Below are 22,654 nucleotides of genomic sequence, written 5' to 3'. Positions count from 1 at the left end.
CTGAGACGCCGCTTTGGCATAATGGCCTCTTGCCCGAGCTTTCGGCCCTGACAGGATTCGACGGATGGGATGCGATCGGGATTTCGCGACTGGGTAATGTGATGTCCGGTACGACTCTCAAGTCCTTTCAGGCACTTAGCGCTGAGTTTGATATGCCCCAGTCCCAATTTTTCCGATATTTGCAACTTCGCCATGCGCTGATGCCCAGCATTGTCACCTTAGCTTCCCTTCCAGAGTTTAGTCCCATTGAGGCAAAGGTCTTTATGGGTGATTTGGGTGATAAGAAAGTCTCTCGCATCTATCAGACTTTGGTCACTCATTGCTCCTCCACCCTTCTTTCGTTGAAGACGGCTTGGGAAGCTGACGTTGGCCCCCTTGACGAGGATGACTGGAGGGAGGCTCTGGAGTCCCCTAAAGGTGCGGCCATTGCCATGCGGCTTAGGCTAATCCAGTTCAAGATTCTCCATAGGGCCTACTTCACCCGTGAACGACTGTGGAAGGCTGGCTTGATTGAGTCCCCTGAATGTTTGCGCTGCGGGAATGCAGTGGGCGATTTGCTTCATACGATGTGGTCGTGCCCGAGGCTGGTGGGGTTCTGGAGGGGTGTGTGGGGCTGTTTGTCGGAAGTGTTGTGTTGGACTCTTCCTCGTACCCATCGCCTAGGCCTCCTACACGTCTTGGAGGGGGTTGGTGGAAACATATACAAACGGCATCTCCTGCTCCTGGGTCTAGTGGTGGCCAAGAGGGACCTGGCCCGAGCGTGGAAGGATGTGAGGGCTCCCCCCCTGTGTGCGTGGAGGGCCGGATTGGACTTTTGCATGGGCCTGGAACGGCCGGTATTTGAGGCGCGCGGTTGCCCCCGCAAACATTTCAAGATCTGGAAGAGGTGGGCTGAGTATAGGGGGCTGACACTTGACCCTCCAGCGGAACTGGAGGAAGATCCCTAGAAGTCTGTTATTGGCGAGTCCTTGCATTTTGCCACGAATCCTATCTCATGTTGAAACGTGCAGCAGTTGTTACACGCGTGCGAGGGGTGGGGTGGGACACAGGGGTGGGGTTGGGAGGAGTGGGTAGTTGGGGTTTTTGAGGATGGGGGAAGGCATCGTGCTGTTAATGTTTATCTATCTTTCATGACTGACTGGTTGGTCACTTGGTCCTGTGCTGTCATGCTATCATGATGTTTGGTGGTGTTCTCCTGACTGTGGGGAGCCACGCATATTACTTGCCCGATCCTGCCAATAAATAAAAAAAATTTTGTTGTGAAAAAATGTCTGTCTCTACACAGCCTTTGCTTTGCCAAGACTTTCTATTCTACCATCTCGATGGTTTCGGTACTGAAAACATTTTGAATAAATGGACAATCCTTTTTTTTATTTTTTTTTTTATTTTTTTTTCCTAGAAACGGTTATATAATCTGGGACACAAGCAGGGGGTAGCACAGACTTCCAATAGCACATTCAGATCCCTTTATTGTTCTCCTCTCATGGGTTTGGTTTCGATGCCAGGAAAAGGACATAAAAGCCTCCTCCCACCTTCCTCCTCTGTGCTCCCCTTTTAATTAGGAAATCTAGCCAGTCCTTTTTTTTTTTTTTCATTGGGTGCCAAAGTACTTGAGCAGTACAAAGAAATGGCAAACTAATGTGCTCAATTATTCTTTGTGTCTTATCCCACGTCTAGTGCATCGAGAACATTAAATAACATATGAGCAAACATTAACACTAACGATAACTTCATCTTTCAAAGTTAAAACGGATGACAAAATGGACGCAGGAAGACTTTTTTTTTTTGTTTTTTACTACAGCTATCCCAAATATCTAAAACAGAATGATAGAAGATTATATAGCAGAGAAAAAAGTGCAAGTGCTAGTGCAAAGATGCTAAGTTGCAATATTAAAGTGCTAAAGTGCCTAACAGCATATTTCTCATTTCTCCAAACATTCTAAAAATACAAGAATATTAGAATGCAAGGTAGACTCAAAATTTCAGGTAGTACTATCCCTCTACCGGATTTTCCAAATTACTTAACTTCCAATTCTTGTTGAATTTCCTGGAAGCACCAACCCGTCTTGTGTAGACTTCTTCAAAAGCCTGCGTCCTTTTCATTTTTGTTTAACCATTTATCATAAGTGGGTACATCCCTAGACGGAAGTAATCGAGGAAAGTTGCTTCAGCTTCTGTTAAAATTGCTATCTTTACAAATTCCGAACAGGGCAACATTCCCTCTGGCAATACCCTCTTTTCAAATGCCTGACTTAGGGCTAAGAAGATTGCCTCCCAAAAAGACCCCAACCTAGGACATGTAAAAAAAAATATGGAGCCAGCCCCCTTCTCCTTCCGCCTGACATCAGAAGCACCTATTTACGGCTTCCGTGTACCTTTTCTTGAGTGCTTTCGGAGTAAGGTAGACCAGCCACCGGGATAGGAAGGCCATTCTTTTAAAATTGGCTGCTCTCAGAGACTTAAACTCCCTCGATGACCTACATCTTCCCACTAACTTGCTTGTAAATGTGCTTGCTTGCCTCCAGGCTTAGGCCAGGAACCAGTTTTAGACAATTTTTTTCCTTTCTTGCACGTTATATCTCTGGTTCCTCTTTCTTGTTTTTGATGCTTCCTTACTGGTGAACATTACTAAAAACGTAGCTCAAATGCCAGTAAGCAGGTCCAGAACACATTGAATTCATGTTCTTTCTTCACGTTGCCCTTTTTAAGAATACAGGCATTTTCAGCAGTTTCAAGTGTTAAACCTCTCAGTGGGATTTTCATCTGCTTGTCATTCCTGGAGACTGTGGCTACATTTTTTATTATTTAATGTTGTTCCTCAAATGTGCTACAATATGTAAACCAGTCATGACAAGGTCTCTGCATGCTTGAAGGCAAAACAGTGGTTGTTGCTGAAAGCTCAGGGCTTAATTACTGTGCTGAGCTGGGGCCATATTTTCTTGCTGTGACAACCGGAATCTGCTCACTCACTAGTATTCCCGGTTAAACAGAGCATCACCAGGGCATATTCTAAATTATTTAAGCGTAATTTACTTGTTTGAATCGTGTATAGCTTAATGGATGGGAGAATCACTTCCTAGCTGTCATTTTAACATGTTGATTATTCTATTCTAATATTCGGTTGATGACTTCACTACACATTTAGTACAGCTGGAATCCTTTCCTTACAGACACTAATATTTTGCAATATTTTTTTTAAAGTTTTAACTCATGACATTTTAGCTAAAGTTAATAACCTAGTGTTCTACAAGATGCAGAGTATATTGGCACCTGCCCTTCATGAAATGTATCTCTGAAGACCACACAGCCTAGTAGATCAGTATGGCTAACTGTTAAGATGCGCAAAGTTTAACGCTTGTGTGTGAAAACAGCATTGTAGTATTTTTATAACATTTACTACCCCTTATTTGGAGTCTTGAGGCACTTGCCCACTATGCCTGCAAGCTATAATGTGTGGGTTGTTGGTAGACCGTGTTGTCTATTGTTTTGAACCTGTGTGTGAAGTGTTTAGGTGTTACATATGAATGACCTTGTAGGTGCTTTTATCTTGTCTTGGGTCGCAGCAAATGTAGCATGGTGGTAGGAGGAATGTTAAAGGAGAAACCAATTTGCGTTGACTGGACCCTTTGAGGCACTGTTACAATCTAGGTATGTACATTGGGCCCATCCAGAAGTACGCCACCACAGAGGCACTGTTTTGGGGGGGCGGGGGGGGGGGTTGAAGGGAGATCATGGGGTGCTGGAAACTTGCTGTAGGAGTACCTAAGGCAGGTACATCACACATTCCTAGCTACAGGGGTTGTGTGAGTTTACACCAGAAAAGGGAGTGATTACAGAAGGCAGAGCTATCAAAATGCCGCCAAGCACAAGTCTGGAAAACTGGTAAAAAAAGTCATATCGGGCCAAGTGAGCGAAAGAAGAGTTGGAGAAGGAAAGTAAGTCCGAGCAGGGATGGTGCCTCCACATGTAAATATATACCTGAGTGAGCTAAGTGGTGGGGGCAAAATGTTTTCAAACTAAGCCTTAACTGCACAATCATTTACCCCTTTATCCTACTCCTGTTGGCCCGAAAGTGGACACATGTTTAAGAAGGAGTTTTCACCCCCATTTCCACTTAAGCTGAAGGAGCCCTAGTGTGGTCATAGCTAGGGCCGTAGCCAGACAGGCATCCTACATACGAGGGTAAGCCAGAACGTGCTTGATGGGTTACTGCTCCTACTAAACCAGTCTGAAACCCCTCCATATGCACCCAAGATTTTCTCTTCAATCTTTCGCTTGCGCTCAGCAAAGTTAATCAGGAGACGTTTTCTTGAGTGGTTTAAATTTCTTCAGAGCTTCCACTTTCACAAATAGTAGGGTAGTGACCTCTTTTATATTCTTAAAAAAAACATTTTTTTAAAGTTTATTGCGAAGGAGACCTAACTCTAAGACCTCTGCGAGAACACCGGCATGGCAGAGATATGGGCAAGAGGTGTTTTTCTACTTAGCTGTGCTCTTATCTCATGTGAACTTTTCAAAAGCACTGCTTTTGTCTGCACGAGTTAACTTTCATTCCGACTTGCTCTGTCTGCCCCTTTACACCCCACACATACACACACTTGCTAGAGGGGAGAGCAGAGTTCATTGCAAGTGTGTTAATGCAGATTGTAGTCAAGGCAGGTGTCACCTTTTCTATTTATCTGCCCTGAAAACTGGTTCTAACTGGCAACATTTCACTGTCGCTGGACGCTGTCGCCCCAGTCTGTCCTGGAGGAGAGTCGCTATTTCCCACCTTGATCTTGCCAGAATTCTGGCTTTTGGGTCCTGTGGGGTGTTTTAGGGAACATTCAACCTGCACCCAGCTACTTCAAGGCTTGTCGTAATATCGGTCCTGCCTTCCTGATGCTAGGGCACCTATTCTGTCCTGCTGACCCTTAGCCTGCATAGATTTCTCCCACAACCTGTTTTTATCGACATGGCAAAGCTTGGGGTCCTTCCATCGAGTAACTTTACATTCTACTTCCAGCAGGCCACCCAGACATTTTTCTGTCCCCTCCCCCACCATTCATTCCATTTGCATCTCTACTGCTGGCAAGGGAGATGTCCCAACTTGCACTGAGCAGGGGATCCAGGCACCATGCATAATAGTCTCCTTCTTGGTGGTTAACCTGTTTTTTCACCTCTTCAGTTCCTTAGTTCAGCAAACGAGAAGTATTTTTTATTGTATTCGAAATCCTTTCACTTAACTTAATGCCTCCTTATGTATGAAATGAAACATGATCTAATATTATTGAACACATTGCACTTGTCTGCCATTTGAATTTGACTTAGATGTTACTTATTATTATAATTCTTTTATTTTGGCAATCTAAAAGCAAATATACCAGTATGTGTGCCAATCCTTCCTCTCACTCAGATGCTGAATCAGCTTCTTGGCAGACATTTTAGCACAAGATGGCAGATTGCCGATCTAGCTGCTTTGTTACTATTGTCTGTTAGAACACTTTCTATTGCAGTACTTGGCATAGTCGACTGTGCAGTTTCCTGCTCTCTGAGCTATTTCGAAAATTAATTGCATGGACTGTGGGAAAGTCTTTTAGTAGCCCCCCCCGCTCCAAGTCAACTTGAATAGATTTGTTTATTTCCAATATTAAGCTCTCCTCTAAGCATCTTATTGTTTTGTCTTGTGTATAAGCAGCAATTTCATATGGTTGTGATTCTAAAATACAAAAGGAGCACAAAGGGTTTGAGGCTGATTTGTCTTTAAAAAAAGTAGCGGGTCACTCTGTCCTTCCTTTGTATTGGATCAATTTCCAGTTGCAACTTTTTGTAAAGAGTAGATATTCTCCTGTGTCAAGTCTTCTGTATACTAGGTGCCTCAAAGCTGTAAGTTGTGCAATCACCATAAAAATATTTAGATTACAAAGTACTATTAACATTGCCTGCCATAATGTTTCAATGGTTATGTCCAGTCTTTACTTCCATTGCCTTGAAGTATGCCAAAAATATCTATCACTTTTTTGGAGTCAGTCTTCCACTTGTGCAGGCTCCTCCTAGCTCACTTATTGCACGACCAAAACCTGAAGAGCAATTCAAATTCCTCTTCATAGAGGAACACAAGAGAGCATCAAGTGCTAGTGCAAGAATTCACAGCAGATTGAGTTGACAAACCATGAAGACTATTCAGACCCTAGATCAGGGAAGATGTTGGGCATCTTTTTTCTGTGATCTGTATTTTGGATTTAAGCACATTCGAATGAAAGGCCAGAATGCTAAGGCTCACAACCATGCTGCTGGTTGTGCTACCACTACTGAATATAGGATACGTTATAATAGCAATAGACTTGGAAAACTACCTCCATTGATTTAATGCTTCGTGGTAATTAACTGTTCTTTAAGATAGGTCCAAATTGCCACACTGTCAAATGGCTCCCATCGAAGTGAACCACAACACAATACCTATTTATGGTTGAGCTCACCTACAAATACACAAAGGTGGTATTAGAATAGAATTGTGAGCACACAATTAGTATTGCTCAAGGTTGTCTCTTTTGATACTACTAAAGTGATCAGCAGCAGAGTGCTCATTAGAAACCGGTTCATGTAAGAAGTTATTTATTACATTGTCACAAATGCCTTTTATGGGTTTGCCATTCGAAATTGGAGGAAACCCTTATCCAAATTAAATCTGGCTAGATGGATAATACAATGCATATACTCTAGTTCAGCATATGCTAATTGTCCACGTAGACTGCATTGCCATTCCGAAAAACGCCATCAGGCTTTTCTTGGTACCACATCTCTTGCTGAAATTGGCTAAGCAACTGCATGATTCCCCCCCCCCCCCCCCCCCCCCCCCCACGTTTTCAAGATATTTGGGTTTTCAGTTTGGTATATTGGTTCGGGTTGATCAGTGGGCTTGATTTAGTGGTCTGCGATAACCGAACAACCACCAATTTTGGCAGCTGTCCATACGCCCTCCTCTTGCAACTGCCTCTCTTTCATAGCATGAGGGATGGTGATTTTCCTGACTTGATCCAGCGCCGCTGTTAGGTTAAAGCTCGCTGGAAAATAGAGTGCCTCGGAGAAAGGTGTTAGAGAAGGCCATCCTATGTAGCTCAACCCCTCAGATTGCAATCTCCAAGTGTTTTATCCTATTTGTCTTTGCTTTGGTGATCCCATTCCCAAATAGTCCACAGATCTTCCACATACGCTGGGAGAATACACCTACATTCTGACGTGATAAACCTATGGCATGCCTGCTGTTGCTGTGCCCACCACCGTCCCATCCCCAAAAATCTTATGTTTGAGGCATATGAGCTGTAGATCTCACACTGAGCATTAGGTCGCCACCTGGTGTTGGGTTCGGATGATTGCATGTTGTCGTCTTGGAAGAGGCCTTTGTAGTCACGAGATAGGCGACTCCTCCCTTGGACAATCGTTCGCATGGCATCGACTCAATACTTTGTTTTTTTCCACCACGGGGTTCGGATGAAAATGTTCTGCTCCGGTTCGAAATCTACTTTTCCAGTAGTTCGACGCGTAAAAACTTTACGAAACAACTTTCGATATTAATAACTATCGACTCGACTTCATCAGATCGATTCCGGTCGTCGACGCGGGCCATTGGGCCTATCCACGCCGTGAGGCCTACAACTCATGGAAAGGATGCCGTTCAAGAGATTCTCCGAGTGTGGAGCAAAATTTCCACACAGCGACCATCACAAGGTGTATAACCTGTGCTTATTGCCAGAACATGACGAATCAAGCTGAACAGCTTGTGCATCTCTTCGATCCAAGAAGACCATTCGAGATCGGAGGGCCCGTCGACACGATATACAGAGATGTGCTCCGGAACCGGTGGATGTCTTTGAAGGTCCATGCGTCCCAGAGGAAGATTCCGATCCCCAGATCGTATCTGAGGCAGACGACGCTGATGATTCCATACCTTCTGGTCAACGCGTGAGTACTACTGCCCCTACCCCAGCCCAACACCTAAATCGAAGGCGAAGGTCAAAACTCCGCCTTCGGGGCCCAGTCGCGACCAAAACACTACTTCGAAATCCCCGCCATCGAGCCCGGCTCCGAAGAAAATATTAAAGCCTTCCCGTAGCTCCATACCGAGCAAACTGCACGTGCCGATACCACCAGCTCCCTCGGCACCGAAACCCAAAAGTCCCGATTCCGTAACACACTCAGAAACCATCGACTCATAAAGACAGGATGGCTCCGTAAACAATGAAGCCTGTTTCCGACTCGTCCAAGTAGACCAAAACCGCTTCCAGCCTGTAATCTTCGGTGCCAAAACCTACAAAGCCTGCTTCCGATGCTTCCAAGCCCACGAAACAGGCCTCGACTCCAAAGACCATATCTTCTGTGCCGAAACCTACGCCAAAGCACTCTAGAACAGCTCCTAAGGCTAAAGACAAGCTACAACCATGCCAGGAACCGAACAAATTGGCGCCGAAAGAGGTTCCTCAAGAAGAGATTTTTCAACCTGATCCTTTGCAAAAAAAAAGGATCTACATTGATCCACAAACAGGACATGTTTCTACTATGCCACACAGAAAGAGGAAGTTAGATACAGCACCTACACCTCCAGTGCCTGTCAAGAAGGATTTTGCCACATCACCTATGCACCCTTCTTCTGTACCTTCTTCACCTCCTCTTCCTTCAAACCTTTCACCTCAAAATTCTCCTCCTCATTCTTCATTTCCACATACACCAACTCAGAATGATGAGAAGTATAACCTAGGTGAAGGGGGGAGACCCAGATGACTTTTCCCTACCCAAGTGTTACATCAGACTGGGAGTACCCAAACCCACAGGATGTACCAGATATCCCTGACCCACATAGAAGATAATATTGGTTTTGGACACTTACTCAATAGGACTGCCATCTATTAGAATGTTACAATGCACTCGGATGAGGCAGAAGATTTTTTGCTAGATACTTTTGAACTCTCCTAAAAGTCAGTTCAAATACTACCTATGATTAAAGGGGTAATTACGCATGCCCCAGGAGTGTTTAAAGATCCTGTATGAGCTAGGATCATAAATCCAAGAATAGAGAAAGTACAGACCTGCTCCTGGGGATCCTGCCTACATTAAGGGACAGCTACCCTTCGATTCCCTAGCCGTTTTAAACGCCAGAAAACGAGCAAACTCCCAAACATCAGGTGAAGCACCACCTCCTGATAAGCAATAAAAAATAAGACGCTTCAGGCAAGAGAATAGCTGCCCAAGCTAGCAATACATGGCGCATAGCTAACACACAAGCCCTCCTCGCAAAATACGACAGGGCTCACTATGATCAGTTAGAAACACTTTTACAACATCTACCTGACCAATATAAAGCACAGGCAAATGACCTTCTACATGAGGGTAAGCTAATCTTAAATGCCTCAATCAAGTGTGCACTAGATGTAGCAGACACTGCATCTAGAGCAATAAACACTTGTGTCCTACTTAGATGCCATGCATGGCTACGCAGTTCAGGATTTAAGCAGGAAGTGCAAACAACCATCTTAAATCAGCTATTCAACCAACAACAATTGTTTGGTCCAGAGGTAGACACCGCACTTAAAATGAAGAAAGACACTGATACAGCCAAATCTATGGAGCTCTGCAGTCCACCCAATCACGAGGCTCCTTTTGTAACTCCTTTTACACGAAGAGTCTCCAAAAAAGCTGGAGCAGACCATTCAGCTTCCTTTAAAACCAATACACAAACATCCTCCAATAGAGGATATTTAAGAGGAGGCTATAGAGGCAACAACAAGGGAAGAGGTCGAGGAAATAACAATTAAACCTCCCAACACAAAACAGTGACTTCCTCCTTATTCCCCAACAGCATTCCACTCCTGTAGGGGGCAGACTAACACAGTTCCTACCTGTCTGGAATTCCATCACAACAGACAAGTAGGTAAGACAAATTATCCAGTATGGCTACTGCCTAGAACATACAGCTACCCCTCCACATATACCACCCAGACAGCGTCCAATGTCTACAGAACATCTAACGCTGCTCAAACAAGAGGTTCTATCAATAGAAATAATTCCATTACAACATCAAGGAACAGGGGTTTGCTCTCTGTATTTCCTAATACCCAAGAATGACGGGACGCTAAGACTAATTCTCGACCTCGGGCCCCTCAATCTATATATACACTCGGATCATTTTCATATGATCACTTTACAACAAGTGCTCCCATTGTTGCAACAAGGCGATTTCTTTACTACGCTAGATCTCAAGGACACCCTACTTCCACATTCCCATACATCCTTCTCACAGGAAGTATCTGAGGTTTGTACTAGAAGGACAACACTATCAGTTCAAAGTCCTTCCATTCGGAGTCACAACTGCACCAAGAGTGTTTACAAAGTGCCTAGCAGTAGTAGCAGCACATCTCCGAAGACAACACATCCATGTCTTCCCGTACCTAAACGATTGGCTCATAAAAGCCAAGTCGTTCAATCAGTGTGCCCAACACACATTACAAACGATTCAAACATTGCACAACTTGTATTTCACAATCAACTACACCAAGTCACATTTTCAGCCCTCTCATGTACATCGATACCTAGGGGTTACAATAAACACAGCTACAGCTCTAGCTTATCCCAGTCCAGCCAGGATACAGAGCATTCAAGCCTTAGTCACAAAGTTTCAAACACAACACTCTCTCCCAGCCAGAGTGTTCATGCAACTAATAGGCATGATGGAATCATTTGGATTCAATTAATTTGCTTTTGGAATTAGTGTTCCATATGCAAGACTGCAAATGCACCCATTGCAAGAATGTCTAGCACATCAGTGGAACCAAGCTCAAGGATAACTTGCAGACCTGGTGTTAGACAGCTGCACACATCGGTCTCTGCAGTGGTGGAACACCAAAAACTTATCCAGAGGGCGGCAATTCCTCAAGCCTGTTCCACAAATCGTACTTACAACAGATGCATCCCTATTATGATTGGGAGCCCATCTCCTACACCATACAACTCAAGAGAAATGGACCACTCAACAAAAAGTGCTCCACATCAATCACCTAGAGCTGCTAGCAATATTCCTAGCACTCCAGTCCTTCCAAGTACATGTACAGAACAAAACTGTCCTGATCCGTCCGGACAACATGACAGCCATGTACTACATTCAAAAACAGGGGGGGGGGACACACTCTCTGCAACTGTCCCAGCGTGCAGAGCATTTGGAGATGTGCCTTTCCACAAAAAATATATCTGCTAGCAGAACACCTTCCAGCAGTTCACAGTCAGATAGCAGATCTGTTAAGTCAGCAGACACAACAGATTCACGAATGGGAACTACATCAGCAAGTTCTCATACCATTCTTTCACAAGTGGGGTCATCCAGACATCGATCTGTTCGCCACACACAAACGCAAAATGCCCAACCTTCGCCGCCAGGTTTCCACACCCGTTGTCCAAAGGCAATGCGATATGGATGAACTTGTCAGGCAGATTTGCGTACGCTTTTCCGCCACTCCCACTAATACCACTAGTTGTACGCAAGCTAAGACAAGTCTCTCAAGATGATCCTAGTAGCTCCCACATGGGCACGACAACCGTGGTTCACAACGCTGCTAGTACTCTTCAATAGTTCCACACCAAAAACTGTGTCCGACACCATCCATGCTAACGCAGAACCATGAAGATCAGACATCCAGATCCAAATCAACTGAATCTAGCGATCTGGCTCCTGAAGTCTTAGTTTGGTTACCTTAACCTACCACCAGACTGTATGAATATCATTAAGGAAGCCAAACCACCTACTACTAGAGCCTGCTGTGCAGCAAAATGGAAGAAATTTGCTATTTACTGCAACAATAATCAAATTGATCCACTGGATGCTTCTATTCAGAATATTATCTGCTACCTTCTACACTTACAAATATAAAATATATCATATTCATATATAAGGCTTCATCTTGCAGCCATTGCAGCGTACCTACAAAATAGACCACATCTGTCATTTAGAGTACCTGCAATTAAAGCATTTATAGAAGGATTGAAAAGAATTGTCCCTCCTAGGTTACCACTCTCTCCAGTGTTGAACCTAAACGCTGTTCTTTCTAGGCTCATGGGACCCCCTTTTGAACCTTTACACAAATGTGAACTGCAATTCCTCACATGGAAAACCGCTTTCCTTATTGCTATTACCACTCTCAGGAGAGTAACTGAAATTCAGGCTTTCACTATACAAGAACCCTTTTTACAACTACACTGTAACAAAGTGGTTCTAAGAACAATCTGTAGATTTGCCAGTGTTTTTTCAAAACCCAGACTCTGTAGCAGAAAGAGCTCTACACACCCTAGACGTAAAAAGAGCCCTTCTCTATTACATTGATAGGACTAAAAACTTTCGAAAAACAAACCAATTGTTTGTAGCTTTCTCACCACCACATTAAGGCAACCCCATCTCTAAAGCTGGAATTGCTAGGTGGATTGTAAAATGCATTCAAATATGCTATCAAAAAGCAAAACGTACATTAACAATTCCTCCTTAAGCGCACTCCACACGCAAACTAGGAGCCTCTATGGCCTTCTTAGGGAACATTCCTCTAGAAGACATATGCAAAGCAGCAACATGGTCTACAATACATACCTTCACTTAACACTATTGTGTTGATGTACAAGCAAAGCAGCAAGCTGCAGTAGGCCAAGCTGTCCTCAAAACTCTTTCAAAGTACTGCAACAGATACAGGCGACCACCGCTAGGGGAAACACTGCTATATAATCAATGCTCAGTGTGAGATCTGCGGCTCATATTCCTCGAACGGTAAATGCTACTTACCAGTATGCATCTGCCCTTGGCATGTAGAGCTGCAGAGTCTCACCCTCCCGCCCGCCTCCCCGGGACCTATGTGTTCCAGTTCCCTCTTAATTAGATATACACACATGGACATCCCTTTTTTCTATTTCTACTAACTCCATAATTTCCCATCATGGCGAAAAACAATCTAAGGACGGAGTAGATGCCCATGCCCACTGTCGTCCAAGGGAGGAGTCTCCTATCTCCTGACTACAAAGTTTTCTTCCAAGACGACAACATGCAATCATCTGAGCCCAACACCAGGTGGTGATATAATGCTCAGTGTGAGACTCTGCAGCTCTACATGCCAAGAACAGATGCATAATTGTAAGTTGCATTTACCCTCTCCCTGGATACAGGAGCTGTTTTGGGTGTTGCTGCAGGGAGTGCACCAGATTCTGCAAAAAATGTCTAAATGAGGCCAGCTTCTTGCCAGCCTGTGGGTTATAGTCAATGGTATGTGTTGAACTAGACCCTAGAATTAAAATAACTTGTCCTTAAATGTGGTAGGCCACCACTGCTGTGATGGCAGAACAGACGTCTCTACAAAGCCACCTCTGTGGCATACTTCTATGGTTAAGGGTTGGCTGCCATGGTAGTGAGAGAGGGCAGAAGAATCTATTGCCATTTTAATTGCATAAGATGGGTGCTCAATCGGGTGAGATGTGTGGTTGGTGTCCGAAAGGGTCTCACTCCACACAGTACTCCATCCCAAACTGCAGTACCCTGGAGTGTGCAAGAAAACTTTCCACCTGTCGCGTGCAAGGTTTCCCGTTAGCACTTTTTGTGTATGGTGGTCCCTTAATGCCGGGTACATAAGTGAGAATGCCATTCGTGTACATCTGTGACACCTGCAGGGCATATCTCATGAGACACCGAGCAACTCTATGCCAGCTGTAGGGTACTGCCAGATATGTATAAATCATTTTACTTATGGCTCTCAAAGCTTTTACCACCTATATGTTTTGACTTAAGTACCTCTTAAAATACAGTGTGTCACTGTGTGAATAAGTTGATTGCTTCTCTTGCAGGATATTAATGCCCATGCTTGTGTAACTGGAAAACCCATCAGCCAAGGTGGTATCCATGGCCGTGTTTCTGCCACAGGTCGTGGGGTATTTCATGGTATTGAGAACTTCATCAACGAAGCATCTTACATGAGCATCTTGGGAATGACTCCAGGTTTCGGAGATAAGACGTTTGTCATTCAGGTAACTTAAGAACAGGATGGGATTGGGAAATATGTTTAAATGTGCATATGTTTTTTCATTTTTAAAAGTATTTTAGTTTTCACAATGGATGTAATTTAAGTTGAGTAGAAACGGGTAAACATTGCTTTGATGCCCCATTCAAAATATACTTGTGATATATTGGTTTGAGCTAATTCCCATTTTCAATATTTGTAGTGGACACAATGTGTATTTTAATAGATATTTGTATTGTCTGAAATTTACCACAGAGCTTGTGATTCATTACTTCTCGTACTGATCAAGACTGAGAGGAGGTGCTGGGACAGAAATCTTACATAGCTTAGCAAAGCTGTTTCGTGTTGCATTTTCCAATTTAACATTATATTTTTCCTCTAGGACTAAGCAGTCATGCAGGCATACCGCATGTATCCAGGCGTTTTTGGGGATTTTAGTTTCATCACAAAACTTCATACATTCTCCATATTTGGGACCCCTTGCATCCCCCTAGATAAGACATCTGTGAAAGGTGTATGCAATGTTTGTGTGCTGCGGAAATGGTCTGGTAAATGGGGTAGTCTATTAATACCATTATACATGTGCCACAAGAGTGTGGTTTCCTTTGAGATGGCTTGCTATGTCTATATTGGGCATGACAGAGCATTCATATACAGTTCCCTGATAGCCATCTAGCTGCAGATTTCTTAACTTAGAACTTCCAGATGTCCGGCTGGATCCCGAAGATTTTTAATAGCCGTGCACCTGTGCACTGATAGGTGGCATCTCTCAACTCCGTGTGATTTCGTAGGCATCTGGGCCACGTGATGTCCTCGTCGTCTATATAGGCGTCACCTCGGCACGCTGATGTCCTTCTTTTCTTTCCACCCCAGCCAGAGTCGATCCATTGAAAAGTGGGCCCACGTGTCACTTTTTGAGACTTTTTTTTTTTTTACTTTATCGATGTTTTTGGTTTAGAAATATCCAGTAAAAGACCTCTGGGTTCAAACTGTGCACTGCCTGTCACCGCACCATGTCAGTTACTTACCCCCATCTAATGTCTTTGGTGCCTGGAGCGCGACCATGACCAAAGTCGTGCTCTGACTGCCGGACTAGGTCTATGAAAGCTTCGAGGGAGTGGTCCCTACAGCTGCTTGTGGCCTGGTGTTGGGCGCCACAGATCTCCCCGAGGATCTCGGTCGGGAGGAAGGTTCGAGACCTACTCCGGGGGTTCCAAGTCTTCCTCCTCACTCGAAGTCGTCTAGGTCGGGGAAGAAGCACCACAAAAAGCATAGGAAGTCAAACGCTTCAACTTCGCCCCATCTTGTCACCTGACAAGATGGAGGAGTCTCAACCTTCGAAGCCCACTCTGCGGAGCGCATACTTGGGTTGGCTCCGCATTTCCCTCCCTTTCCGGGAGTGACCCCCGCCCAGTTGAAAACATTTAATAACGCCACAGGTGCCATATTTGGGCGGCCTCACCCTGCCAGTGCGCCTTCGGGCCCCACAGTGACCCGAAGGAGCTGTACAACACAGAGTCCTCAGGGCTAACGTGCTTAAAGAGCAAACCTGACAAAAGCACAGATTCTCAGGGGCATATGTAGGTAGGCGTTTGCGATTCGCAAACTGCCTTTTGGTATGTAGGTGCCACATATCAAAATAAGGAATCGCAAAAATTGCAATTCCTTATTTTGCTCAAGCATTTTAGGAATCGCAATTTTGCGATTCCTTAAATGCTATGTAGGAGTGCCTTTGACATTGAGGAATCTCAAAATACCACCTACTCCAAGTAGATGGTATTTTGCGATTTCCTTTCAAAATTATTTTTTTTTAAATTCCAAGTGCCATGTGGCGCACAGACATGCCCTGTGCGCCACATGTACTTACAGGCACATTCCAGGGGTGCAACAGGTGTCCTTTGGACACCCTGGCACCCTTGGAATTGCGATTCTCAAATTGCGATTTTCTCATAGAAAATCGCAATTTGAGAATGTATCCCCAATTATTCCTATGGGCCTCTTGGCCCATAGGAATGAATGGGACACTCATTCCTTAATTGCGATTCGCAATTTGCTAATCGCAATTAAGGAATTTTTGTGATTCGCAAAAAAATTGCGATTTTTACCTACATTCCATTTTGCAATTCTCAAATAGCGATTCCTTAAAAATCGCTATTTGAGAATCGCAAAATGTGAATTACCTACATATGCCCCTCAGTCCCTAATGGAGAAGTCCTTTAATTAGGATGAAATTCCATCACCCACTGAGGTGGTATGCTTAATCATCTGGGATTCTCCTCTTGGCGGAGACACCTACCCCCGCTTAGGGCTACAACCCGCTCACTGGGAGGGAGGAGCTCGGATGTTTTTATTTCTACTCTACAGAGGATATACTAAAATTCTCAAGATGTGAAACATTAAACTGGTTGAGTAGTGGGCGCAGAGCAGCAAATAATAAATAAATGTGCGGAGTATGTGATGTTAAAACTAACTACTAGGAGAGAGAAACTATAATAGCTCACTCCTAGTGTCCGGATTAAAAACCGTGCAACTGCAGTATAAAATTTATTTTTACGGCACATATCCGATGAAAATAGATCTACATATTTCGGCCTACCTAACCAATGGAGGTGTCACTGCCTTATTCAGGACCTAAATATAGTGCTCCCATGGGTTCTGCCCTGGACCTGGTGCCCAGGACACTGCTCGAATCCGTTCCTGGATCTGGTCCTGTGGCAGTTGTACCACCTTGACCTTCCCCGATGGCAGTGTCCGACACAAACTTCTGTCACATTCACCCACTGGTGGGCCCCCCATCCTTACTCCAGACCGCATGGAGCTGGTTGGGTGTCCGCTGCTGCTCTGAGCCGTTGGGATTCATGCCATACCTTATTCTGAGGGGTTAGGATTGAATGAGGATTTGGAGGGGCAGTCGGATCCCATAGAAATCTTGATTTCCGTTGAAGAAATGGACTGGTACGAGGACCTGGGTGATGCCAGTGGTTTTGACACAAGAGCCTGGCTTGCAGTCTCCCCCCTAACCTGGCTACAGAGGAGGGGGCTTCATTCGCAGTGGTGGTGCATAGGTTGGCAGATGTTTTTGACCTGTAGCCTCCTACGGTGGCAGTCACGACCTATGTCTTGTCAGGTCTTGCTGCCATTCAACGAGGCCTTGACAGATGTTCTATTGGGCACCTGTTCCAAGCCCAGCACAGGGGCTCCTGTGATCAGCACTATCACCTGCCACCTTCGCCCTGCACGGAGCGACCAAGCTTTCCTCTCCTCACACCGGTGCTCCAAGCCTCCACTTCCCATGACATGTTCCGTTCTGCACCCCCGAATAGGGAATCCAAAAGGCCGGACAGCTTTCGTAAGATCGTCTCTTCCACCAGCCTCGCATTGCGGTCTGTAAACATTGCATGCCTTCTGGACCATTACTCCTATTTGCTTTGGTGAAGGATTGCACAAGTGCTGCTGCAAGTTGTCTGCGCTAATCCTACCGAAGCCAGAGGACTGTGAGTTCAGCAACCTCTGCATGGCTGTGGTCGTGATTCACCCCGACCCCCGTGGGTTTGCAGGCCAGAAGTCTGGTCAGGCCCCAAACTGCTCCCCCTCCATCCCTTCCAAGTCAGATCCTCCCAGTTCATGGGCATCCAGTTAGTGGCAGGATACACCATCACCAGGATATCACCTCTGATAGGTGGGTTTTGCAAATAGTCTGAAGCGGCTAATCTCTTTCCTTTGCGTCTACCCCTCCTTCCGACTTATGATCGGTTGATGGGGGATCACCTTGTCTTACTTCACAAGGAAGTCAAAACTCTCTTGGCCAAGGGTGCTATAGAGAGGGCTCCCGGGGCAGATTTAGGATGTAGCTGCTATTCCTGTTATTTTATGGTTCCAAAGAAGGACAGCGGCCTTCGTCCTATCCTCGACCTCAGAGCCTTCAACTATTTCCTCAGAATCTGAGCAACAGTGAGCATCTTAAACTTTTCTGTCTGCCCTGGACCCGTAGGGACTAGATGGTAGCTTTTGACTTGCAGGCTGCCTATTTCCATATCCCTGCCCTGCCTGCCCATCGGCGCTACCTGCAGTTTACCGTGGGCCACAAGCACTTTGTTTACCGTGCTTCCCTTGGGCCTCACCAGTGCCCCTTGAGTGTTCACCAAGGTGATGGCCGCAGCTCATCTGTGGAGATTAGGGGGTTCCAGTCTTCCCCTATCTTGACGACTGGTTGTTGAAAGTGGGCTCGTCCCAAACAGTCGTCTCCCACCTAGATTATTGCGAACCTCCTGCATTCGTTGGGGTTCACGATCAATGTGTCAGATGCTCCCCTTCATCGGAGCTATTCCTGACACCGTGCAATTTCGGGTCTATCCTCCTGAGCTGCGAGTCCAGGATATTCAGGCTATGATACTGATGTTTCAGCCTCTATCCTTATCTCGTGAGGCTGACTGAGGCTGCTGGACCTCATGGCCTCCTGCATCCTGCTGGTAGATTGTGCCAAATAGCACATGCATGCTCTGCAGTCGGAGCTGAAGTTCCAATTGGACAGCATCGGCGGAATCTCAATGACCTAGTCCAGATCTCGGAGGGCACTGCAAAAGAACTACAGTGGTAGTTGACAAACCGCAATTGGGTCAGAGGCAGACCCTTCTCCCTTCCCCAACCAGATCTCAATTGGGTCAGAGGCAGACCCTTCTCCCTTCCCCAACCAGATCTCACGGTGGTGACGGATGCGTCACTTCTGTGATGGGGCAGTCACCTGGGATAAGTGGCGATCAGAGGACCCCGGTCTCTGGCAGAAGCCAGGCTCTACATCATGCTGAAGCTTCGAGCTATTCATTTGGCACTGAAAGCTTTCTTAACCTCTTTCAAGGGAATGCTAGTTCAGGTGCTAAGAGCCAACACCTCCACCATGTGGAACTGCGACAAACCAGGTTGGATGGAGTAATGGACCCTTTGTCAGGAGGCCCTATGCCGCTGGACTTGTCTGGAGCAGGGCATATCCCTGAACCAAACACCTGGCCCGTTCACTCAACTCCAGGGCATACAAACTCCGCCATCGGTGCCTAGCAGATCACAAGTGGCGTCTCCATCTGAAGGTGGTGCAAGGTCTCTTTCAGCAGTGGAGAGAGCCTTCGTTAGATTGGTTTGACTCTGTACGGGGGCACAGAGCATTTGGTATCATGAGATTCTGCAGATTAGCATCGATCCTTCAATCAGGCTGCCCCTTCGGAAGAATCGTCTGTCGCAGCAGCAGGGCAAGGTTCTCAACCTGAACCTGTCAACCCTCCGCCCCCTCGCGTGGAAATTGAGCAGTGACAGTTGACCGCTTTTGACCTTCCTCCTTTAATCTGCAGTTATTCTGGCAGCTAGACTTAGTCAGTATACGCCTTCCGATGGCGAATATTTTGTAAATATTGACCCTCCTGTCTGACCTTCTTTTTATTCTTTCTTCGGGCCAGCTGGGCTCTACTCTGGGCTCCCCTCTGGGAACACGGAGGGGTTACCTTTCGACCCTTTCTGCCGGTCTATGGTTGCCAGAAAAACCGTCCCTTTTTAAACCTATTTTACATAGATGCTTGAAGGGGCCTACACATTGGTTTACACCCTCACCATTTATCATGGTTCTCACCTATTTGATGTGTGCACCTTTGGAGTCACTGCACAATTGCCACCTTCAGCTGCTTCATTTCAAAACATCCTTCTTACTGGCAATAACTTATGCCAGAAGGGTGAGCGAATTGCAGGCTCTATCCTCTCAACCTCCTTACCTGACTGTCTTTCCAGACAAAGTAGTGCTCCGCTCTAGGGCCACACCTTTCCATCTTGGGCAATCTGTCACCTTGCCCACCTTTTATACTCCTCTACATCCTTCTAAGGAAGAGGAGCGTCTCAACCCGCTGGACCTCAAGAGTGTTCTCATTCTCCTCTGATCGCACTAAAGAGTTCTGGGTGGATGACACACTCTTTGTAGGGTACATTAGAGCAAAGCAGGGTTGTGTTGTGCAGAAGAGGGTCGTCTTTCGTTGGCTTATCCTCTGCATAAAAATCTGTTATGCTTTGGCAAAAAAACAGCCTCCTGAAGGCCTTAGAGCTCATTCAACCAGAGCTAAGCCAGCCACCACAGCTCTTCTGCGTGGTGTTCCATTCCTCAACATCTGACGGGTGGCTTTAACACTCCATGGACAGTTCATTTAATGGCTCAGCGCTTCAGGAGTGGAAAGTACTGACATCAGCGTGTGGAGGTGGCACCTGTATAGGTAACATGGACGTTGCGATGACTAACCCGAAGCCAACGACGTCATGTGGAGTTGACCGATGCCACCTATTGGCTTGCAGGGGTACTGCTATCATCTTTCGGATCCAGCCTGACGCCTGGTAGTTCGAAGGTAAGGAATCTGCGGCTTGATCAGGTCTCTACCAGATAATGCGTTACCGAAGATAAGTAAATTGTCCTTTAATTCACCTCCATGAAATCTGTAGGTAGCCTCTATCCCAATCCCTGTCCTGATTGATCCCTCTTCTCCCAACCCCTTATTATTATTATTTTTAAGTCCAGCTTCCCAATTAGGCCACCAGGGAGGTATATGGTACCAGTCCACTCAGCCTGTATTTGGTTCTTCTTTTATTTGGACATCAAGGAGTCCTACCTACCATTACAGGAGGAAGCTGCTGCAGACTTGGGGCTTGTGTTGTCATTATTGTCCAACCAGAATTGACTGCGGCCTGTAAAAAATACAAAGTTCTCATGCTGCTTTTGCTTATGAAGGAGCACTTGGCTGTTGAAGGATAAGGACTGCTCCTGAAAGACCAGCGTACGACCCAAGTTGGAAATTATACTTGGTGTTGACAGTAAGCCTGCATGCATCACCCCTGTTCCATTCTGTGCCCTAGGGGTGTTTGTATCACCACTTTTCAACTCCTTATGATCAGAAGGCAATGTGCCATAACATGCAGTATGTGGGTTCTGGGTCTGTTAGAATGTGGTTGTCCTGATCTGGACCCACATGAGCCACCCTTCTTTCCAATGGGCTTATGGAAAGATCAGCTTGATCAAGTGGAAACCCAAAGTCTAGGCTCAAAGTTGGAACTGCTGCCATCAGTGACTGCAGTTGACTTGCCTGGTTCTATGGGTTCTCCATATCTTGAAAATCTTAATGAGGACTTGTGTCCTCAGATAAAAGTCTAAAGCTCAATTGGGACTTCGTATTGGATACTTGGCCACGCTTACTTCTGTCCATCAAATAAATGTGACTGCCCAGTTGTGTTTACCTTGGTGTGGATCTCCAGTAGACTGGATGGTCTCCTCCACCCCCCCCCACCCCATTGTTCAGTTGTAACTGGGTCTGTGGTTTATATAGGTAAGGGAGCACAATTTACCTCACTGGGGTAGGATGGGTTCTTATTTGGGCTACATATTTTTGGGGTAATGTTTTATTTTTACCTTCAGCACTGGAACGTCTGCTGCTGAGGCTTCGATCCACTGGCTTGTCCATTGTGGTATCCAAAAGCTGGCCTAGGAGTATAGTTTGGTCCACTGTTCTGACATAGTTTTCTCTTGCCTAGTTCTGGAGCTGTTTTTGGGGAGCAAAGCTTGCAAAAAAATAGATACCTATTCTGTTGCAGCATAGGGTGATTATTTTTCTTAGCATAGCTCCTAAAGCATCCAGCTGTGCTCAGTTTTTAGCATGGGGCCTGTAACCAAATCGCTCTTCCAGTACAGGACTTTTCATTGGCAGCCTAATGGATTCTGCTTGGTAGCCTATCATTTTCTTCCATTGAAATAATTAGTCTAGTACACCTAAAAAAACAATGATTTGGAAGTGAAAGTCCAGGACTGGAGGCAGTGTCTGAAATAACCCGGTGTCATTCTTGATTCTGATGACTGGAGTGAAAGACCCATAAAATTCTAGCAGCCTCAATAACTTCTTGAGGTGTAGGTTCTACTCTTCAACCAAGTCTGAGGATGCTTCTATTTTTTATTCAGAGCTTTTGTTCTCCTTTTGGTGGTGCTCTGACACTGATGTTGGTGTAGTGGAAAACTTCTTCATCTGTTAACAGATTTTCTGCCTGGAACCATTGACCTTTTCCTGTAGACCTGGCTTTGTAGAAAGCTCCCCCGTTTCAGTCTGGTATTTCAGGCATACGAGTCTAATGCTTTTTTTTGGTCTCCCTCAAAAGTTGTTGGGAAAGATTGATGTATGGGGCAGAAGTAATTATGCTTGCATGGTGAATAAATGCATACATTCCCTCGAACTCTGTACACCCTTGTAGTGTTTAAAAACAATGTATTCCTGATTGAGCTCTTACATCCGTGGTAGCCGCAGATCACAGTAGTATCTGATGATTCTTCCTATCTTATAGTATCCCCCGTTGTGGCTGTGTACAGCTGTGGTTAGTGGAGGCTACTTGAAAGTCTGTAGAATTGAGGGAGATTTTGTATAGCCCGCACTCCATTCCAGTCATCTGTGCAGGGGACATGGTGCAAGTCATTATGGTGCATACATCAGCCATACACTACATCAGCAAGATGGACGTGGGGACTTTTTTTGACTCGCAAGTTCTTTGTGGCGACCCCGTTTCATGCCTGGTTAGTCTTTTGGTACTTGACTCGATTAAAAAATTTGAGTACATTCCATAACTAAACTCAGCCAGGTCAC

At 45.4% G+C, this 22,654-nt stretch overlaps 1 protein-coding gene across 1 annotated transcript in view; it reads left to right on the top strand.

The window, feature by feature from the left end:
• GLUD1 (glutamate dehydrogenase 1) overlaps positions 1 to 22,654 on the top strand; it is a 202,317-nt gene that overhangs the window by 86,892 nt on the left and 92,771 nt on the right. Inside the window, exon 6 of the mRNA XM_078643307.1 lies at positions 13,840 to 14,019. Coding sequence (XP_078499433.1) covers positions 13,840 to 14,019 — 180 coding nt within the window. The remainder of the gene's footprint in view (positions 1 to 13,839; positions 14,020 to 22,654) is intronic.

The sequence above is a fragment of the Lissotriton helveticus genome, chromosome 5_1 (assembly GCF_964261635.1).
Source record: "Lissotriton helveticus chromosome 5_1, aLisHel1.1, whole genome shotgun sequence".
NCBI classification, from domain to species: Eukaryota; Metazoa; Chordata; class Amphibia; order Caudata; family Salamandridae; genus Lissotriton; species Lissotriton helveticus.
This window is presented reverse-complemented; position numbering and strand designations above follow the sequence as displayed.